The 23,746-nt window shown below is 39.4% G+C and overlaps 1 protein-coding gene across 1 annotated transcript in view; it reads left to right on the top strand.

Moving 5' to 3' along the window:
* LOC145435885 (cyclin-dependent kinase 2-like) overlaps nt 1-23,746 on the top strand; it is a 41,166-nt gene that overhangs the window by 206 nt on the left and 17,214 nt on the right. The window contains exon 2 of the mRNA XM_080313148.1: nt 14,223-14,273. Within this exon, the coding sequence (XP_080169274.1) occupies nt 14,223-14,273 (51 nt within the window). The remainder of the gene's footprint in view (nt 1-14,222; nt 14,274-23,746) is intronic.

The following is a 23,746-nucleotide window of genomic DNA, read 5'->3' as shown; positions in this document are numbered from 1 at the left end:
GATCAAACGAGTTTCTTTTAATTCTTGACAGGGGATTTAACTATAAAAATAATAGTTTGATCCATAAAATTGATGAATTCTGTCGGTATACACCAGGGGTGGGCAATTGTTTTTGTCCGCGGGCCAAATGAGAAGTTGAAAATACGTTGGCGGGCCGAATGAAAAATTTTAACGATATTATCAGCGTATTTTAATCTTGTTAATAAATGCTGCTCAATGACGTTGTTGATGTTAGGTAATGAAAAACTGACGGTAAATTAAAAAATATCTATTTACCGTCATGATTCGAAACAATGTTAAAATGATATATCTTTTAAATCTCCTTAAACCCCTATCCGCGTTCTTCTATTAAGACTCTTAAACAGTGGTTCTCAAACTTTTTTAAGCATGCCTCCTTTTATGATAGTGAAATATTTCACGCCCCCCCCTCCCTTATCATGTCATCACAAAATATTACAAAGTGCAACCAGAATGCTAGCAATCCCAACGGCTAGTTTGGTGGCATGGAAGGCTGTTGATTGGATAATTCTGAAATATCAAAGTCGGACAATGCACAGAGCAACAACTATGAGCTGGGGGTAAATCGCGCGGAGCGCGAAAAATTATTTCATCAGATGCCTTCATGCCCCCCTGTTCGAGAACCACTGCGCTGAAATACATATGCTATAGTACAAAGCTTATTGTCTTGGTCGCCGCATTCCGAGCAGTGTGCAGCTTACATAGCTTTGATGTTAAGCGAAGCTCTGAAGGCCTAACGGCCCCTCGTCGTCTCCCAGTCTGTAACAGTAGTAAGGGTTGAATCGTTATACGCTGGCCCTCAGGCTATTTAGAATGTAAACTCTCTCATAATATAATTTGCGTCGGACTATGCCCGGTTTATGATGTCATCACAGAGGAATTAGGCGACTGCAGTAGGTTATAGGTTCGACTCCGACTTATTCTATTATGTGTATTTTCCTGGATATTCTACTATGTATATTTGTATTAGTGAAATGCGTCTTGATAATATTAGTGCGTTAACTTTCGAGAAATAATTTTTGTATATTTCGGACTATGTATGTTCGCAAAGACTGTAATTAATTAATATAAAATGGGATTTCGCCTATTCCTACTTCCAAACTTTTATTTTACACTCGCGGTTTTATTGTTAGATATTAAAATTATACGTACATTTCGCACGATCAACTACGCATGATTTTATGTGAATTTCATCGATAGTGTCCGAGTTCTATGTGACATAAGTACAATTCCAACATCGGTATTTGCAATAAAGCCGAAAAATTAGAGTCGCACCTTTTCGCAATTTATGCACTTATTCGCGCAGACTTTGCCGCATTTGCTGTATCTGAAGTAGAGTTTCAGCGTCGTTATTCGCTATAAGCCGAGAAATGCACCTTCGCGCAATTTATATAGCCAAACGCATTAACTTTACTGCATCTGAAGTAGAATTTCAGCGTCGTTATTTGTTATAAGCCGAGACATTTACCTTCGCGCAATTTTTACAGGCGGTCTCACACACTTTGCTGCGTCTGAAGTAAAATTTCAGCGTCGTTGTTTGCTATAAGCCGGGAAATTAGAGTCGCTGCTTCGCACCATTTTACAGGCAGTCTCACACACTTTGCTGCATCTGAGATTCATACTAATACATGCATAATTTTTGCATGACGAGAATACGGGTAATACGGTCAATAAACGCCGGAGGCGACTCATTTAAACCTTGTTGCTAGATAATACCGCTTTCAGCTTCAACAAAGTTGCCCTGCAACAAAAAATAGAAGCCCTAATGATCATGCAGAGGAAAGTTCAATTATACATCGAATTATTCGAATAGACTATCTACATTGTGTAGGTATGAAGTGAATTAGAACGGAGTTTACGCAAAAGTCGCTATTGATCATAGACCAAGCTTGCTTTCAGAGCCGGAAACTAAATGCATATGAAAATTTACCTAGGTTTTCCCCACACGCATCAAATGTAGGCCTACTCAAGTGTTTATGAGGTGGCGAATAGTTCGAAGGCTGTTGTCATGCAAGGACGTCACATAGAATTGTGGAGTTTTCTGTAAACTATAATCCAGTGATCTATTTTCAATCACTATATTTTTCATTAATCTGAACTAAGTACTGTTAGTAGGCAAACCCTAGGAAAGTATCCTCTGATAAAAGCAGGAGTAATTTGTTATCCGTGAAATAAATAGATGGTGCGCAATATGAGCGGTGCTGCGATGACTGACAAATACTTTGAATTAATGTATAGAAGTAGCGATTTCGAACTATGTAAAAAGTTAGTCCAGCTCACGCATTTTCCAGCTCTGCGATAATTTTGATCACTATGTTTTGATAATGACTTGCTTCCGAGAAAGAAATAACATTCATTATACGTTAGATGATACTTTTCCTTGATATTCTATCATGTATATTTAGGACTAATGCGACATCACTATGTGTACGACAGGTCTGATTCGAACACACTAATTTTGCGTATCACACCACAAACTGCGCAAGCCTTCAAAGTTGATAAGTAAACAAGTATTTGCACTCCATCAGAATACTAAAGTAGCTTTTCGCGTATATGTACCTAATACTAAAGTGTTTATGATTTCAGATTGCTTCAACTTCATGACATTTTCAGTATTAACAGAAATATAGACCTAGAATACTAACTTTTATTCGTAAATAGCTACTTCTACCTCAATTTAATGGATTTATCTGAGATCATTGCTTTACTTAATCTCTCCAAAATGTGCATTATACAGGTACGTCACCCTCGAAACCCTCTGGCTATAACTATCTGGCAGTATAATTGCAGCAAATACTCGGGTATTAATTTTGAAGTAACTTAGGTATCTAAATGAGCTCTGAGTCGCTGTTATCTCGCATCTGACCACGGATTTAACACCAGTATTACCTTCGCTCACTGATGAAAAAGATGACAGTTATTAAAGAAAGCAGATTTGTATGAAAACTCGTTAAATAGAAGTAAAAGTAGCCTAGAAACATAACTACTTACTGAAAAATCGTTACGTAGAAGTGGGGTTAGTCTACGAACATAACCACTTACTTACTTTGAAATCTCAACTTGTAATTGTAGTCGTACTTTACCTTTACACGGCGTTTTTGTATAATGGATACTAATTTTATTAAAAATAAACAAAAAGCGCGAAAAATTACATTTTATCCCGGAACGCATCAAGAAAAATCGAAGTAGATAGAAAACTACACTATTCCGATGCCCTGAAGACTCTTACACTCTGGATTTTGTGCAGTATATACTAATTTTACATTGCGGAGTATTCCATAAACGTTAATCCAGTGATCCTCCATCTATTTTCAATCACGATCCTCTTATTTGTCTAGGCTTCGAACCCCACATCCAGTACGTTTTCTGGGGATTAATATTTTCAGAGTCAAGTATAGCGTATCGAGACTTCATGAAACTTACTTGGAAATAGCTACTTCTACCCTAATTTAAAAAGTTTCTCAGATATCGTTACAATGGAACTGGGTTGAGCGAGCGGTTAAGGCGTTGGACTTAAGTTTCAATGAACAGGTTTTCACGTGGGTTCGAACCCCACACCCAGTACGTTTTAAGGGGATTAATATTTTTAGATTCAAATATAGCGTATCGAGTACTTTTTCTCAACTGTAATAAAAACTTTTAGACTCCGGATTTTGTGTTATATATACTAATTTACAATACCGCATTTGTAATTCGTGCAAGTACAGGAATATCATAGTTCTTGTAACAAAGTTGTCTGCGCACAATAATTATATGTTATTCATAAGTCCTACACATTCATGATTTCGTCCTAGTTTGAGTTTTAGAAAATATTATACCGACATCGCGACATCTTTCAAAAACAAAACCATGATCAATGCTTGAGAGATCATTTTTGCTATTTGTCATTGACATAAGTCATTCAGGAGTGCGAAAACGCATTGTACGATATAGATGAAACTTGAGCAAATCCTAGGATCCTCATTTTCAAAGTAGCTTAGATCTCGAAATAAGCTCTGACTCGCTATTCTCCTCAAACCATGGAATTATCACGAGTATCAGCACCTTCGATCACTGAAGAAAAGGATGAAATTATATCCGAAGCATATTCCTTGACCAGGAATTTTATCATGTACGAACTCGATGGCTCATGCGTTAAGGTAAATACGAAAGCAGAGAAAACCTTACGTCGAGTTAGGGATGAAATGTTCGAGCGACATCGAGCAGTCCTAAACGCAGTCTCCAAACGTCTCCGCTATAGTGATGTTGAAGTCAATGAAAAATATAAAGAATATTTACCCGATGAGCGAATGTTCCTGATGATAGCTGAGGAAATTTTCAAAGATACCAAAGAAAATTGAGGGAGGATTGTCTCCCTTTTTGTGCTCAGTAGCATTCTTGCTCGCAAGAACGAGAATAAACATCACGGGGAGCATATAGAAGCTATCATACAGACAGTTGGGAATTACATTGCTAGCAAAAGACGAAAGTGGATAGTGCGAGATGGAGGATGGGTGGGTGATTTACATGCCTAGCTTAGGATTTACAAATCATCTTTAGCATGAGATATATAGTGTATCTGCTCTCCAGAGCCCACATCACCTCTCGATGATGAAATTCAGCTTTACCTTCTAATTCGGTTCCCAATTTATATTCTACGACACGATAACTTTCCTCCGTATGATCGTTAAGGCTTCTATTTTTATTGCAGGACGGCTTTGTAGAATTCTTTGATAATACCGCTTTCGACTACAATAAAGTTTGGAAGGGACTCGTGTTTGTCGGAATCGGACTGACATCTATTGCAATAGCATTATCAAGATAATGGATGTTCGCATGTTTTATCTCATGTAATATTTTAAGAATATAAATCTTCATCGTTTCATCGCGGTCATTTTTCTGTAGGATGTATACAGTTTTTCTGAGAATACTCGAAAGATTGCCCCATAAGAAAACCTTCTTTATACTTTTAATTTTTCAAATTTCTACAGCTACGTAAGGGAATTGATAGGGTTACCCAGAATACGCTGCAGGTCAAATTTGATTCGAATACGAGCAGTATTGTGACAGAGATTTACGATAATGTAAAATAACCTACCTTATACGACATCAAATTTCGTCTTCTCTCCAAGTGGAAATATCAAGTTCTATAATATTGTTTATACCGAACAAATATAAAATTGCCTATGCTGTTGCTTTGCAAGAATACTTCGATCAGTAACCAATTTCTGGTGGATTCCAAATCGATATAGATAGAAATGCGGCATACTTTACGCTCCAATTCGCTTCCCACACATTCCATATAATTACTAACAGAACCATTGAGTACCAGCCTTGAAATTTTCCGTAGTACTAGATGGCATGTATACAATTTCATGACATCCGACAGTACGACGGAGACTATCAAAATATCGAAAGGACCTAGAGTACTAACGTTTTACTTACTCGGAAATGACTACTTCTACCTTATTTTAAAGGATTCCTCGCTCGGAGCGAAATTTTATGTGGTTTTGGATACTATCCAAGATGTAGGCTCACTTTGATGGGTACTTTGTAAAACTCGAATATTGCGCAGTGAGAGTTCTCAAATTCTCGAAGTATTTTTGTTATTTTTATTGCGAAAAGTCATTCTGCAGCGCGAAAATGCGTCGTAGGATATAGATGAAACTAGCCCCACTCATCAAGACCACTAAAAACAGTACATTTCAACATTTAGTAGCAGTAAATTACTAGTAAAGTACAAGAAGGTATGATTTCCGAGTGAGTTAAAAAGTAAGTATTGAAGGGATAGTTTACCTGAAAACCGAAAACTCTGAAATAGAAGTAGATGCAGTGTTAATAGTTAATCACTTGATTAAGTATAGTGCAAGCAGATAAAACCTATACTTGAGTATTACAAAATGCACGAGTAATTCGCTATCAACTCCCTCCACGTAAAAAGTAACTACGGTTTAAGACTACTTTTACCGATACTCGACAGTTTCAGTTTTAGATAAAATTCGGAAACCAAGTAATTTCATAAACATAAACTAATTAAATGAATTTACCCGAATGTACTATGCCGCGCTGATAAGATTAATTATAATCTACTTATCATGTTACAGTGATTTTTCTAGCGGAGAAAATCTTTAAAATGTAGTAAGCAGGCCAATATGAAGATATTCGTTGAGCTGAATAAACATAAAAAATACTGTAGACTACTTTATGGGTACTTGACAGTTTCAGTTTTAGATAAAAAAATTTCTCCTTCGCCTGTAATTACAACTCCTCGCTATCTAAACATGTTTAGAATATATTATTTTCGATGATACGAGCCCGTAAAGTACTCATGTAGCTTTTCGTAGGATATATATGAAACTGACACCACTCACCAAGACCACTGGCCCACTGAAAAAAGTAACATTTCAACATTTTAGTAGCAGTAAAGTTCTGCTAAAGTACAAGAAGTGATGATTTCCGAGTGAGTTAAAAAGTAAGTATTGAAGGTATAGTTTGTTCGAAAACCGAAAAACTCTGAAATAGAAGTAGATGCAGTGTAAATAGTTAATCACTTCATTCACTATAGCGCAAGCAGGCCAGACCTATACTTGAGTACTCCAAAATGTACAAGTACTTCGCTATGTACTCCCTCAACGTAAAAAGTGACTAGGTTTTAGAGTACTTTATCGGTACTTGACAGTTTCAGTTTTAGATAAAATTTGGTAAGACTTTAAATTTTAAAGTAGTTTGAGCTTACGTTTGTATCACCTTAACAAGTAACATTATCAGACATGAAAATGATATTATCACCTAATACATAAGTTAACACGCGTCAATGTGCTTCGGAATTCACGAGAAATTGCTTATTAAGAGAAGTATATTCTTGTATACACAATAGTGGAGAGAATCTTTAAAATGTAGTAAGCAGGCCGATGGGTATTCTTTGAGTTGTATAAGCATAAAAAACATTCCTGCGCGCGTCTTAGTATTAGGTGGTAGGGTTAAGAAAAGTTAGGTTTAGGAGCGCGCGGGAATGTTTTTTATGCTTATACAACTCAACGAATACCCATCGGCCTGCTTACTACATTTTAAAGATTCTCTCCACTATTGTGTATACAAGAATATACTTCTCTTAATAAGCAATTTCTCGTGAATTCCGAAGCACATTGACGCGTGTTAACTTATGTATTAGGTGATAATATCATTTTCATGTCCGATAATGTTACTTGTTAAGGTGATACAAACGTAAGCTCAAACTACTTTAAAATTTAAAGTCTTACCAAATTTTATCTAAAACTGAAACTGTCAAGTACCGATAAAGTACTCTAAAACCTAGTCACTTTTTACGTGGAGGGAGTACATAGCGAATTACTTGTACATTTTGGAGTACTCAAGTATAGGTCTGGCCTGCTTGCGCTATAGTTAATGAAGTGATTAACTATTTACACTGCATCTACTTCTATTTCAGAGTTTTTCGGTTTTCGAGCAAACTATACCTTCAATACTTACTTTTTAACTCACTCGGAAATCATCACTTCTTGTACTTTAGCAGGACTTTACTGCTACTAAAATGTTGAAATGATACTTTTTTCAGTGGGCCATGTGGTCTTGGTGAGTGGTGTCAGTTTCATATATATCCTACGAAAAGCTACATGAGTATTTTACGAGCTCGTATCATCGCAAATAATATATTCTAAACATGTTTAGATAGCGAGGAGTTGTAATTACAGGCGAAAGAGAATTTTTTTTATCTAAAACTGAAACTGTCAAGTACCCATAAAGTAGTCTAAAGTATTTTTTTATGTTTATTCAGCTCAACGAATATCTTCATATTGGCCTGCTTACTACATTTTAAAGATTTTCTCCGCTAGAAAAATCACTGTAACATGATAAGTAGATTATAATTAATCTTATCAGCGCGGCATAGTACATTCGGTTAAATTCATTTAATTAGCTTATGTTTATGAAATTACTTGGTTTCCGAATTTTATCTAAAACTGAAACTGTCGAGTATCGGTAAAAGTAGTCTTAAACCGTAGTCACTTTTTACGTGGAGGGAGTTGATAGCGAATTACTCGTGCATTTTGTAATACTCAAGTATAGGTTTTATCTGCTTGCACTATACTTAATCAAGTGATTAACTATTAACACTGCATCTACTTCTATTTCAGAGTTTTCGGTTTTCAGGTAAACTATCCCTTCAATACTTACTTTTTAACTCACTCGGAAATCATACCTTCTTGTACTTTACTAGTAATTTACTGCAACTAAATGTTGAAATGTACAATTTTTTAGTGGTCTTGATGAGTGGGGCTAGTTTCATCTATATCCTACGACGCATTTTCGCGCTGCAGAATGACTTTTCGCAATAAAAATAACAAAAATACTTCGAGAATTTGAGAACTCTCACTGCGCAATATTCGAGTTTTACGAAGTACCCATCAAAGTGAGCCTACATCTTGGATAGTATCCAAAACCACATAAAATTTCGCTCCGAGCGAGGAATCCTTTAAAATAAGGTAGAAGTAGTCATTTCCGAGTAAGTAAAACGTTAGTACTCTAGGTCCTTTCGATATTTTGATAGTCTCCGTCGTACTGTCGGATGTCATGAAATTGTATACATGCCATCTAGTACTACGGAAAATTTCAAAGCTGGTACTCAATGGTTCTGTTAGTAATTATATGGAATGTGTGGGAAGCGAATTGGAGCGTAAAGTATGCCGCATTTCTATCTATATCGATTTGGAATCCACCAGAAATTGGTTACTGATCGAAGTATTCTTGCAAAGCAACAGCATAGGCAATTTTATATTTGTTCGGTATAAACAATATTATAGAACTTGATATTTCCACTTGGAGAGAAGACGAAATTTGATGTCGTATAAGGTAGGTTATTTTACATTATCGTAAATCTCTGTCACAATACTGCTCGTATTCGAATCAAATTTGACCTGCAGCGTATTCTGGGTAACCCTAACAATTCCCTTACGTAGCTGTAGAAATTTGAAAAATTAAAAGTATAAAGAAGGTTTTCTTATGGGGCAATCTTTCGAGTATTCTCAGAAAAACTGTATACATCCTACAGAAAAATGACCGCGATGAAACGATGAAGATTTATATTCTTAAAATATTACATGAGATAAAACATGCGAACATCCATTATCTTGATAATGCTATTGCAATAGATGTCAGTCCGATTCCGACAAACACGAGTCCCTTCCAAACTTTATTGTAGTCGAAAGCGGTATTATCAAAGAATTCTACAAAGCCGTCCTGCAATAAAAATAGAAGCCTTAACGATCATACGGAGGAAAGTTATCGTGTCGTAGAATATAAATTGGGAACCGAATTAGAAGGTAAAGCTGAATTTCATCATCGAGAGGTGATGTGGGCTCTGGAGAGCAGATACACTATATATCTCATGCTAAAGATGATTTGTAAATCCTAAGCTAGGCATGTAAATCACCCACCCATCCTCCATCTCGCACTATCCACTTTCGTCTTTTGCTAGCAATGTAATTCCCAACTGTCTGTATGATAGCTTCTATATGCTCCCCGTGATGTTTATTCTCGTTCTTGCGAGCAAGAATGCTACCGAGCACAAAAAGGGAGACAATCCTCTCTCAATTTTCTTTGGTATCTTTGAAAATTTCCTCAGCTATCATCAGGAACATTCGCTCATCGGGTAAATATTCTTTATATTTTTTATTGACTTCAACATCACTATAGCGGAGACGTTTGGAGACTGCGTTTAGGACTGCTCGATGTCGCTCGAACATTTCATCCCTAACTCGACCTAAGGTTTTCTCTGCTTTCGTATTTACCTTAACGCATGAGCCATCGAGTTCGTACATGATAAAATTCCTGGTCAAGGAATATGCTTCGGATATAATTTCATCCTTTTCTTCAGTGATCGAAGGTGCTGATACTCGTGATAATTCCATGGTTTGAGGAGAATAGCGAGTCAGAGCTTATTTCGAGATCTAAGCTACTTTGAAAATGAGGATCCTAGGATTTGCTCAAGTTTCATCTATATCGTACAATGCGTTTTCGCACTCCAGAATGACTTATGTCAATGACAAATAGCAAAAATGATCTCTCAAGCATTGATCATGGTTTTGTTTTTGAAAGATGTCGCGATGTCGGTATAATATTTTCTAAAACTCAAACTAGGACGAAATCATGAATGTGTAGGACTTATGAATAACATATAATTATTGTGCGCAGACAACTTTGTTACAAGAACTATGATATTCCTGTACTTGCACGAATTACAAATGCGGTATTGTAAATTAGTATATATAACACAAAATCCGGAGTCTAAAAGTTTTTATTACAGTTGAGAAAAAGTACTCGATACGCTATATTTGAATCTAAAAATATTAATCCCCTTAAAACGTACTGGGTGTGGGGTTCGAACCCACGTGAAAACCTGTTCATTGAAACTTAAGTCCAACGCCTTAACCGCTCGCTCAACCCAGTTCCATTGTAACGACATCTGAGAAACTTTTTAAATTAGGGTAGAAGTAGCTATTTCCAAGTAAGTTTCATGAAGTCTCGATACGCTATACTTGACTCTGAAAATATTAATCCCCAGAAAACGTACTGGATGTGGGGTTCGAAGCCTAGACAAATAAGAGGATCGTGATTGCAAATAGATGGAGGATCACTGGATTAACGTTTATGGAATACTCCGCAATGTAAAATTAGTATATACTGCACAAAATCCAGAGTGTAAGAGTCTTCAGGGCATCGGAATAGTGTAGTTTTCTATCTACTTCGATTTTTCTTGATGCGTTCCGGGATAAAATGTAATTTTTCGCGCTTTTTGTTTATTTTTAATAAAATTAGTATCCATTATACAAAAACGCCGTGTAAAGGTAAAGTACGACTACAAGTACAAGTTGAGATTTCAAAGTAAGTAAGTGGTTATGTTCGTAGACTAACCCCACTTCTACGTAACGATTTTTCAGTAAGTAGTTATGTTTCTAGGCTACTTTTACTTCTATTTAACGAGTTTTCATACAAATCTGCTTTCTTTAATAACTGTCATCTTTTTCATCAGTGAGCGAAGGTAATACTGGTGTTAAATCCGTGGTCAGATGCGAGATAACAGCGACTCAGAGCTCATTTAGATACCTAAGTTACTTCAAAATTAATACCCGAGTATTTGCTGCAATTATACTGCCAGATAGTTATAGCCAGAGGGTTTCGAGGGTGACGTACCTGTATAATGCACATTTTGGAGAGATTAAGTAAAGCAGTGATCTCAGATAAATCCATTAAATTGAGGTAGAAGTAGCTATTTACGAATAAAAGTTAGTATTCTAGGTCTATATTTCTGTTAATACTGAAAATGTCATGAAGTTGAAGCAATCTGAAATCATAAACACTTTAGTATTAGGTACATATACGCGAAAAGCTACTTTAGTATTCTGATGGAATGCAAATACTTGTTTACTTATCAACTTTGAAGGCTTGCGCAGTTTGTGGTGTGATACGCCAAATTAGTGTGTTCGAATCAGACCTGTCGTACACATAGTGATGTCGCATTAGTCCTAAATATACATGATAGAATATCAAGGAAAAGTATCATCTAACGTATAATGAATGTTATTTCTTTCTCGGAAGCAAGTCATTATCAAAACATAGTGATCAAAATTATCGCAGAGCTGGAAAATGCGTGAGCTGGACTAACTTTTTACATAGTTCGAAATCGCTACTTCTATACATTAATTCAAAGTATTTGTCAGTCATCGCAGCACCGCTCATATTGCGCACCATCTATTTATTTCACGGATAACAAATTACTCCTGCTTTTATCAGAGGATACTTTCCTAGGGTTTGCCTACTAACAGTACTTAGTTCAGATTAATGAAAAATATAGTGATTGAAAATAGATCACTGGATTATAGTTTACAGAAAACTCCACAATTCTATGTGACGTCCTTGCATGACAACAGCCTTCGAACTATTCGCCACCTCATAAACACTTGAGTAGGCCTACATTTGATGCGTGTGGGGAAAACCTAGGTAAATTTTCATATGCATTTAGTTTCCGGCTCTGAAAGCAAGCTTGGTCTATGATCAATAGCGACTTTTGCGTAAACTCCGTTCTAATTCACTTCATACCTACACAATGTAGATAGTCTATTCGAATAATTCGATGTATAATTGAACTTTCCTCTGCATGATCATTAGGGCTTCTATTTTTTGTTGCAGGGCAACTTTGTTGAAGCTGAAAGCGGTATTATCTAGCAACAAGGTTTAAATGAGTCGCCTCCGGCGTTTATTGACCGTATTACCCGTATTCTCGTCATGCAAAAATTATGCATGTATTAGTATGAATCTCAGATGCAGCAAAGTGTGTGAGACTGCCTGTAAAATGGTGCGAAGCAGCGACTCTAATTTCCCGGCTTATAGCAAACAACGACGCTGAAATTTTACTTCAGACGCAGCAAAGTGTGTGAGACCGCCTGTAAAAATTGCGCGAAGGTAAATTTCTCGGCTTATAACAAATAACGACGCTGAAATTCTACTTCAGATGCAGTAAAGTTAATGCGTTTGGCTATATAAATTGCGCGAAGGTGCATTTCTCGGCTTATAGCGAATAACGACGCTGAAACTCTACTTCAGATACAGCAAATGCGGCAAAGTCTGCGCGAATAAGTGCATAAATTGCGAAAAGGTGCGACTCTAATTTTTCGGCTTTATTGCAAATACCGATGTTGGAATTGTACTTATGTCACATAGAACTCGGACACTATCGATGAAATTCACATAAAATCATGCGTAGTTGATCGTGCGAAATGTACGTATAATTTTAATATCTAACAATAAAACCGCGAGTGTAAAATAAAAGTTTGGAAGTAGGAATAGGCGAAATCCCATTTTATATTAATTAATTACAGTCTTTGCGAACATACATAGTCCGAAATATACAAAAATTATTTCTCGAAAGTTAACGCACTAATATTATCAAGACGCATTTCACTAATACAAATATACATAGTAGAATATCCAGGAAAATACACATAATAGAATAAGTCGGAGTCGAACCTATAACCTACTGCAGTCGCCTAATTCCTCTGTGATGACATCATAAACCGGGCATAGTCCGACGCAAATTATATTATGAGAGAGTTTACATTCTAAATAGCCTGAGGGCCGGCGTATAACGATTCAACCCTTACTACTTATAACGCAATTTGTTTTGAACACTTCTTTATTTATTGATGTGACGAATAAAAGACTATCTATCTATATTGTAGTTTTTCTGGAATTCGCCTCCCCAAACGACTGTTTCGTGTTTTGGTCATAACACCGACTTTAATTAATATCCTAAATCTCGGCAACATGCTCGGCAAAAACTGAAATGACGGGATTACCCCTGACTCCAGTATACAAATACTTAGTGCTCGAAACGTTTAAATTTCAGTTTCGGCTTCATTTTTAGACATGCCCTTTCATCCATATGGGTGATAGATATGATGAGACACATGGTGATCGTGAACACTCATTGACTTGTTTAAGAAATTAGGGATTTGTAAACGTATCACGTAACAATTTAAAATGCATACCGTATAATGCGTAATGTTACAATGGTAACAAAGAAGATTCGAAATAAACTATATGGAAAGAGTGATTTCTTGTGACTTTAATTGCTACTCACACTTAGCCACATTGCCTTTATTTTGTATCTGGATTACGCATTCCAGGTACGTAGACAGCGTAATCGCGGCATATTAATGAATAGGCTTCAAAGCAAAGGAATGTCCTGTTCAGATGATACAGCCTATGGTTTTTATCATTCAAAAAGCAAGTTTTATGTTTTGAATTCCAAGCAACCTTTCGCGGGCCGCACAGAATAGCTTCGCGGGCCGCATTTGGCCCGCGGGCCGCACTTCGCCCAGGTCTGGTATACACAAATCTAATGGGTCAATCTATAAAATTCGTTGTTCGCATTCGTTAGTGAATTGCAAAATATCATTTTTAAGCCGATATACTAGGACAGAGTTTGTTTTCTTTATGCTATTTTTTCCTAAAGTGGAACTTTTACAGCGAGGCACATACATGCTCATTGTTCAAATCTTGGACCAGATTTGCCTTATTCTTCGACTGAAGCAATGTGACTTGAAAGCAATGGTGACATAGAGTAAATTCGTACGGCATTTCGGTGCGACTACTTCGAAATTCTATTAATCGTGAACAGTGTAATGTTTTTGACATTGTATTCATTTTTTCAGAGAAAGTAAACGATGAAAGGCTTCTAAAGAGAGTGGGTTTAACAGGAAAAGGTGGGTTCGTTTACTTTTACAATAACCATCAACAAATTGGCAATCCAATGGGAACTTATCGAGCAAGAGGAATTTTTAGAATCATATATTCTAATTAAAGGGCAAGTTTTTGTTGCACTAAAAGCGTAAAAAATAGCATATAATTTTTACAAAAGTTGCATTTGTGCATTTGCTTGTTTAAGTATTAGTTAGGGCAGAGGTCTCAAACTCAGTTGTGCTCGCAGGCCATTTCCTAGTTTCTGATAACGCCGCGGGCCGCAGCATCAATAATAGGGATATTCAATGTATAATTTCCAACTAGGCCTTATTTTACGGGACCTTGCAGACAGGCATTCCACAACCATCGTGGAAATGTAATTTACGATTCCATTATTCACGCTTGACACGGAAAAAATCACATTTTCAAACATTTGAATAAAATTGTAGTGGCGGGCATGATTTTTCTTATTAATGAGTTGTGGACATCATACGAGAGGATACATTATGACATCGTAAAACTGTCGGGTTATATTATTGTAGCTAATGGACTTTTGACGTGCCACCATTTTATGTAGAATAGTTTAAAATCTACTGAAGATTGATCTGATATCAGAGCATTTGAGCGATGTAGCCTAATCCTGGTTTTGAGAAAGTGATAAGTATGGGCTATTGTTATTGTCATTGCCAACGTCAAATAAAATCAGCGTAAGATTTTGCCTTCGATTGTTATTGGAACATATTAATAAAAACATAAATATAATCATAATTGAGCCATAGTAATAGCATTGCTTCTTAATCTTTTTAGCGATCGTTCCCCTTGTGCTTCAAATGAGATTTCTAGTAGCCCCTGTCCATTTTCAACACAATTTCTGATGGTAGCTAGCAGGGCTTTGGAGCCGGAGGCGGAGCAAGGAGCCGGAGCCCCAGAGCCGGAGCCCCAGAGCCGTGCATTTTCACCGGAGCTGGAGCCCGAGCCGGAGCTCAACATAAAATTCAGCAGGAGCCGGAGCTGGAGCCGTTATTTGAGGAGTAGCTCCGGCTCCGACGTATTTCATAAGATGCTATTATATATGCAACAACCATATCTGCTATTTTCACATAATTTAACAGCAGGCCTGAACTCTAATGCTCTGCACAGCAATGGCATGGAGTAAAGTGCGTTCAAGAGCAACTATGATGTTATCGACAATTGACAAGTATTCATTATGACGTCACAGGCCGGCACGGTAGCACCTATGTCTTCGTTGCTGCATCCGATGTTACTGACGGCTAACAGACTCTAGATTACTATAGATAACTAACCTATGGGTAGATTAGTAATCTATATAGACCAGGGATGGCCAACTTTTTTCGGCTAAAGGGGCACATGCAATTGACGAACGAGTGCGCATTCCACCAGCCGCGCCAAGCGGGTAAAATTTTCAAAGTTTATAAATGAACTAGGTCAATAACATTATTACTTTAGTATATTTTGGGTCCACTGTTTACCGCCCGCTGGGCTCAGTTTGCAAGGACACGACTATTCGGCGTCTGGACACATCGATATCGAAGGTTTCCGTAATATGCGACAATCATTTTGTGCCTATGTTTCATCGTCGACGATCTTTCTGCGAGCGCAAGCGCGGAAAGACGTTCTTCCGTAATTGCGAATACAGTTGGACTCAAACGGGTAAATTAGGCGTTTTTTTCATTTTCATGAGGGGGTAGGCTACCAAGCAAGAAATCGTGCGTCGATTAATTACGCGAAGCGTGAAGAAAAATTTCACTACTATTTTAGTTTATTGTAATGTACGACGATTTACTAAAAATGTGACTCGACCCTAGATCTGCCAATGCGTCGGAACTGATATTTTAGTCATCAACATCCCAAGTGTCGCATCGCCAGACTTGTAATTTTTGATTGGCCTTGCAAGTTTACAATCTGAGCAATTCATTTTCGATAATATAACAGGATTTCGATAATATAGTAGGAAATTACCTCGCGGGTCACTCAAAACCCTCTCGCGGGCCACATTTGACCCGCGGGTTGGCCACCCCTGATATAAACAGACCCATTCGATAATTTTCAGAGCCGGAGCTGGAGCCGGACCAGTGGTAACAATGCGGCTCCGGAGCTGAAGCCAGAGCTAATGTCTGATAGAAGAAAGCTCCGGAGCCGGAGCTGGAGCAGTTAAAATTTACGGCTGCTCCAAAGCCCTGGTACCTAGCGTAGGGTTACCATATTTCTGTGATGCAAAATACGGACACTCTTTAGCGCCCACTAGCGGATTTTAAAATGAGGTGTAACTCATTGACTGTCAATATGACGTCACACTAGCAAAGCATTGCCCATCGACTCTATACACTATACAGGAATGGAGTGGAACATATAGGTCATGAATTGGGCCATCTGGAAGGTGAGCTCTGATGATTGCTACTTGCTAGGGTCTGCAATAGATTCCTCCACGGGCCGGATGAAATCATCGAGCGGGCCGTGTCTGGTCTGTCAGGATTGTGTTTGGCAGCCCTGCTATACTGTTAGGTCGGTGGACTATTTGTATATGTGTTTTATTCAGGTCCGAAAAAACATATCCCCCTCTTCCGCCCAAAAAAGCACAGATCTTGGGTCCACCATAGGGTAGTCGCTGTAACTTGTTGGGCACTTACTATATGCATTTGACTGTTAAATTTTATGTGTGAATTCTGTCAATAATATTGATTCTTCCATATATTAGGCTACTATAAACTGCACCAGCTGGTTGCACATCGGGTGATTTCCAACCATTCATGGTCGCGACCTCATTTCCCACTTGAAAATGTTCCGTGGTAAAGTTCAAAACTTCAGCTTGCACAAACTTACTTACGGCCTAGGAAGCTGATTACGTTCAACTCCATCGCGATCCCCAGATAAAAGGCGAACGACCCCAAGATTTGGAACCACTGTCTGTGATTAAAGCATCCAATCGGCCCTAACCAACTCTAGGAATATACCGTTAGCTTATAATTGCAATTACAATGGGACTTATGTCAGCAAATGATGGTTATTTATATTACTTTTGATTGCATTTTTGGAGAGGGTGGTGCCTGATGCCCATACTAATATCATTATACGTTGCATTAACTCGCGCACGGCGCGAATAACAATTTTGTAAAGCATAAATCTGCTTGAAAATATGGCGTGCTCTGTCGTGGGCGCGCGTTCTTCTTGGTCCGCGGCTCGATAAATCAAAGTAGACAAGTCAGCATTGCTCTTTTAATAAAACAACCAAAACATGACGATGCTCATCCGACGTAGACTAAAAGACGACTTGCTCGGACGGTGACTAAAAGCGACTGCATAAAAGAGTACAACACAAGAGACGTAGCAGTAACATAATCAGTAATCAGCGAGGGTAATTATAGGTCATTCATGGAGCGGTACGCTACAAGGGCCCCCTGGTTGGTAAAAGCTTTAGGGTACAATAGACACTACATCAGTCAACGATATAACTACGAATGAAGGACGCTACCAGCATGACACGGCAATGATTATAGACTAGGTTTCAAATACGAGTTCACTTCTAAATGTTCTAACGACTAATGAAAGTGAGATGGCCGTGGTGGTAAAGCTATAAACGACACAATTATTCGTTTAGCGATATCGATGCACTTTACAATGTGAAAGGCTCAAGATACGATTTATAGAACATACATGAGATGAAGGAGCCTGTTGAGAAAAAATACAAGTGATGGCGGAAAAGTAAATGAGTAACACACTAAATATCCATTTTAAATACTGGTGACAAAACGAAATCATTCAAGTGATGTGGAGTACGAATATTACGGCCGCTGGCCGACACAGTATTTGTTCGCGAAATATCAACTTGCGGTGGCGTCAGTTCGTCGAGACGCTCGATGGGAAGTCTGCCAGGTATAAGCCTGTCGGTTGAGGCGTCATACGGACCCTTATTCGTTTGAATTGTGAAACATTTATGAGTGCGTTTTAAAACTTGGTGTGGACCAGAATAAACCGGATCGAGTGATCTACGATGACCATCTATCCGCAAGAAAACGTGCGTGCAATTATTCAAATCGTTCATGACATAAGATTTTTGATTCGAATGAAACTTAGTCGGCATCTCACCCACGGCTGAGAAAAAGCGTTTCAATTCACCAACGTAGTTGAAATCATTAGCGTTATTGCCACTGGGAGAGGGATCGACTAATTGACCGGGTAATCGAAGGGAAGTGCCATACACAAGCTCTGCTGGTGAATAACCGAGATCTTCCTTGACAGAACATCGCAGCCCTAAAACAATTGAGCCTAAATGATGATACCAATTATGAGGACTTTCTAATGCGCGGAGGGAGGCTTTCAAAGTTCTGTTATAGCGTTCGACAATAGAATTTTGTTCCGGCTTATAACGCCAAGGTTGTGATATGGAAAATACCCAAGAATTGCATATACCGAGTCCATTCAAGCGAGGTAAACTGACTTCCTCTGTCGGTTATTACTTTACGGGGTGAGCCGAAATTCGACACCCAGCCAAAACTAAACGCATCAATAACAGTTTGGGCACGAATGTCCATCATGGGAACACATACAGGCCAGCGAGTATAGCGATCAACACACATCAAAATATACGAGTAACCGCAACTATTCGGGAGTGACCATATGTCGACGTTAACCGTATGAAAGCGTTCGGAATGTATGAATCTTCGATCGTTGACACTGCTGACAATGACGGTCGAAATCGTTCACATGACGTTTCATACCAGGCCATACATAACGTTCAGCGATTAATTTAGTGGTCGCGCGTATACCGGGGTCCGAAATATCATGCACACTGTGCATTACAGTATCTCGAAACGCCGCAGGAACGTATAGGGACGTTCTCTACCAGGTAACGATTTGTCGAAGATGATAGGATCGTTCAACTCTTCGAAATGTACTTCCGCGAGATGCAGCGAATGGTCACCGGTGTTAGCGAGGAGTTCTTTGAGCTCATCATCGTCTTTCTGGGCTTGTAGTAATGCTTCCGCTGTGATGGGAACAGAACAGTGCTCGGAAAAATTGCGTTCACCTCGAGTCTAGAGAGAGTATCCGCAGCCGTGTTCAGAGTCCCTTTGATGTGTCTAACGTCGTCGGTATATTCCGAGATGAATTCCAAATGTCTTGCTTGACGATCCAGAAGTCTGTCAGTTGGATTCCTTAACGATTTTACAAGCCCGTCATTATCGGTAATCAGTTGAAATTTCCTACCCTTTAGTTGGACATGAAAATGCTTGATTGCTGAATAAGCCGCTAAAAGCTCGCGATCAAATGCGGAGTACTTGCGCTGTGTCGGATTCAAGGTTTTTCGAGTAAAATGCTAAGGGGGACCACGAATCATCACATTTCTGTTGCAAAACAGCTCCAATTCCGACTTGACTAGCGTCTACCACAAGTGACAGTTCGGCATCGTGAATCGGGTGGGACAATATGACATTATCGGACAGTTCGGTCTTAATGCGTTCGAAAGCTGTGTTAGCACTATCTGTCCATTTGACACTATCACGTTTATTCGATGCTGCATTGGCCACGTCATAAAGTGGCTTCAAAATCTCGGCACAGTTTTTGACAAAACGGTGGTAATAGCAGACTAGTCCAAGGAATGAACGTAGTTGTTTCACATTTTCGGGACGAGGATAGTTAGAGATTGCTTCAACTTTTGATGGTAAGGGACTAATTCCTCTTGCATTAACAAGGTGACCTAAAAATTCGATTTCTTCCTTACCGAAACTGCACTTATCAACATTTATGACCAGTCCGAACTTACGAAACCTTGAAAACAATTTCGACAATGTTGCCATGTGCTCTTCTTCAGTCCGAGTCGCAATTAAAATGTCGTCTAAAAACACGAAAATATTCTCGAGTCCTTCGGTTACTTCGGATATAAAACGGCTAAAAGTACTACAAGCGTTGGTCAAGCCGAACATCATTGTCGTTGGTTGGAATAGTCCTTCGGGACAAATAAAAGCAGCCTTCTCTTGATCGTCCGGATGAAGAGGGATTTGATGGTACGCCTTCGCTAAGTCAACTTTGCTAAAAACATTACACTTCGACAGTGCATTGGTAAAATCACGCAGAAATGGGACAGACCAGCGATCCTTGACCGTTTGATTGTTTAATTTCCTATAGTCGACACATATTCTAATATCGTCTAACCCCTTCGGTACGACAGTGATGGGAGAGGCGAAAGGCGATTTTGAGCGAATGATTACACCGGACTTCAACATCTCTTGCAATCGATTCTTCACCTTCTGTGTCAAATGGAGCGGCAATGGGCGACAGCGAGAACGAGTGGGACATCCAGTAGTAATAATACGATGTACAGTACCGTGATTAGCTCGTACTGCTGCATTCCGTGGAATGGTAATGTCGTTGAAGCTCGACAAAAGATCTGCATATGGCCTATTGTGATCATGCGCTATAAAGTTCAACCCGCGAACTACTGGATTACACTTCCAGCCAGGAATGGAACCTCCTGAAACAGTATCAATCAGACAATTTCTCCTCAAATCAACGACGAGAGAAAATCGCTCAATACAATCACCCCCCAACATGGCAATGTGTGTATCGGCAATATAGAATCGAAATCCATACTTGTGTCTATCAGAGAACTCGATCCGCAAATATCTCGTTCCAAACGTCGCAATTTTCGATCCATTTGTAGCGTACAGATTTGGTCCTGGTTTATTCTTGAAAACGTTACTTGAAGTCGGTGGAACAGAAACGGATGCTCCTGTATCGACGAGGAAAATCTGCGCTGAAGTCGAATCTCGTACATGCAATAAAGGGTTTTGACATTCAGAGTTAGCATTCACTGTTGAAAATTGTTGCGATCCCTCACGAGGCCTCCGTCTAAAAAAGGGCGATTTGAGGAGTAGGAACAGGGTGGACGGCAATTTCGAGCTCGATCACCGAATTTATCATGATAAAAGCACAACTGATTCGTACCACGCAGATGAGCAAATCGAGTTACCTCACCACGTGTCTCTGAACGGTTTGACTGTGTCCGAAAAGCTGGTCGATCACCTCTAAAGGGTTCATGGCGAGGAACGGAACTACGATTGAAATTGTGCAAGCTTTGTCCGCCCGATGCAGGTAAATGTCGTGTCGAAGGTATCGCCTTCCATTCACTGACCTTTCGAGCTATCGATTGAACAGTTCGTTGCAATTCATCTAATTGATTTGCGGGAGGATAACTGTAATGATTTGAAACTACACGAGGAGAAGCGCGAGTGTATATACTATCAGCTCGTCGGGCAAGCTGTTCCACGGTATCGTCTACATGTGACGACAATATCCCAGCAATATGATCTGGCAAATGATGAAGGAACGTTTCTTTCAAATAACAGTCAGAACTTGGTGTGTTTGATAGAGCCCCCATTGCATTTCGCAATTTTTTCAGAAGGTCAGAGGGTTTTAAATCTCTACAGCGATCACTATGAAGCTCCTTAACACGGTCTCGTAAGGGAATAGCGTACTCACGCATCAGAAGATCTCGCAATACTTCGTAGCAGTCGTCGTCTTCTGGGGCCGGTAACTTCAAACGAATCGATTCGAGCTGGTTGCCGTCTAAACATCTCAGGACATGGAAATACTTCGACGCAGAGTCCGTAACCCCATAACTGACAAATCCGGCTTCCACCGAAACAAACCACGATTCTGGCGAATGGGACCAGAAATTGACTACCGGTGGCGGCATCCTCGGGACACCAGTGAAATTGTCCGAGCTGGCAATATCTTCCATCGATTGTTGTCGTCGTTGTCGTCGAGAAGACATTTCAAATACAGCAGAGAGTGAGCAAGGGATTCGAGTCGGCGAGTGCACGTTGGGTTCGAGTCGGCTGGCGAATCACGTCAGCTAGGATGGCTAGCGAAATCACGTCGGCTAGGAAGGCTAGCAAAATCACGTCGGCTAGGATGGCTGGCGATATCACGTCGGCTAGGAAGGCTAGCGAAATCACGTCGGGGTCACCAAAATATGGCATGCTCTGTCGTGGGCGCGCGTTCTTCTTGGTCCGCGGCTCGATAAATCAAAGTAGACAAGTCAGCATTGCTCTTTTAATAAAACAACCAAAACATGACGATGCTCATCCGACGTAGACTAAAAGACGACTGGCTCGGACGGTGACTAAAAGCGACTGCTTAACCCTAGAATGCATAACAGGGGTCAAAATGACCCAGACGGTGCTATTCATCATAACTGCTCAACACATATTGGGAATTAAGTCCTGCAATTTCTTGACTTTGTTAGTCTTTTATACTTGTACATGATGGGGAAAGAATTTTTCTGTAAAATTTTACATGTGACAAGAAAAATGCACTTTTCATCAAGTACCCCAAGAATGCATAATAGGGGTCATTTTGACCCGCAGCATATTGAAATAGAAAAATAGACGACAAATGGGGCCTGAGATCATCAGATTTTATAACCAGACAAGGATTGTGTTGTCTTGATTGACCAAATGATTCAGACATATACTTGCAAACAACAAACCTGCAGATGGCCTCTAGAAATAGGGCGACATGTCATGGATGGCGAGACTGATGGCTCAGGTCGTGGTCCGGTAATCTTGAGGATGGTCTAGTATTAATTTAGTAGTAATTGCTTGTATTTCAACTTCCATGTGGACATGCTCGTCGTCTGTCGGATGGCCGGCGGGATACTGTTCCACACAACAGGTTCGGCATATTTGATAGTGTGATGAACTTTTCGGTCGATCATGTGATATTTGACGCGCGTGTGCGCTTTTGATTCCGAGGTAAAGAAGTCATTGAAATATTCGGGGCAATGGCCGCAGTGGAACTGAAACATAAACTTGGCGATTTCTAGTTTCCTCATATCTTCTATGTTTAGGACACAGCAGCGAATTGTTGGATGGACAACCAGGCCCCTTTGGGGCCCTAGCTACGATATGGAGTACGTTATGTTGTAGTTTTTGCAGTGGCTCGAGTGCAGTTTTACTGGCAGCCCCTCAACAGAGGATGACATATTGTAGCTTCGATTGGATTAAGGATTTAAAGAGTATCAGAAGAACCCAGGCTGGCACGAAGCGTCTAAGGCTATAGAACGGCCGCACTTCGGTGATAATTTAATGTCTAGGGACTGAATATGACTTTTCCAGGACATTTCCGAATCCAGTAAACTCTGATATATTTGGAATTTTCTGTTTTGAAGACGGGCTGACCAGCGATGTCAACGGTTAGGTTATTTTTTTAATTTACTGTCAGCAATTAGGATTCCGAGGCGTTTATGCAAAGGTTATTTTGGGCCGTCCACTCATGCACTTCAGGCATTTGGTCACTAGTCAAAGCATCCAGCTCTGCCGTCGAAGATGCGGAAGAGAGGAGGTTAGTATCATCAGCGGACAGTGCGGTGTTCAATGAGGAGGTTTTAAAAATGTCGTTGACATATAAGTTGAAGAGGACTGGTCCAAATACTGAGCCTTGGCACATGATGACAAGACAGACGAGACAATGCCGCAGA

Source organism: Botryllus schlosseri, chromosome 3, assembly GCF_051294905.1.
Source record: "Botryllus schlosseri isolate E-star chromosome 3, Bs_hap1, whole genome shotgun sequence".
NCBI lineage: Eukaryota > Metazoa > Chordata > Ascidiacea > Stolidobranchia > Styelidae > Botryllus > Botryllus schlosseri.
The sequence above is the reverse complement of the archived record's forward strand: the minus strand, read 5'-3'. Positions and strand labels throughout refer to the sequence as shown.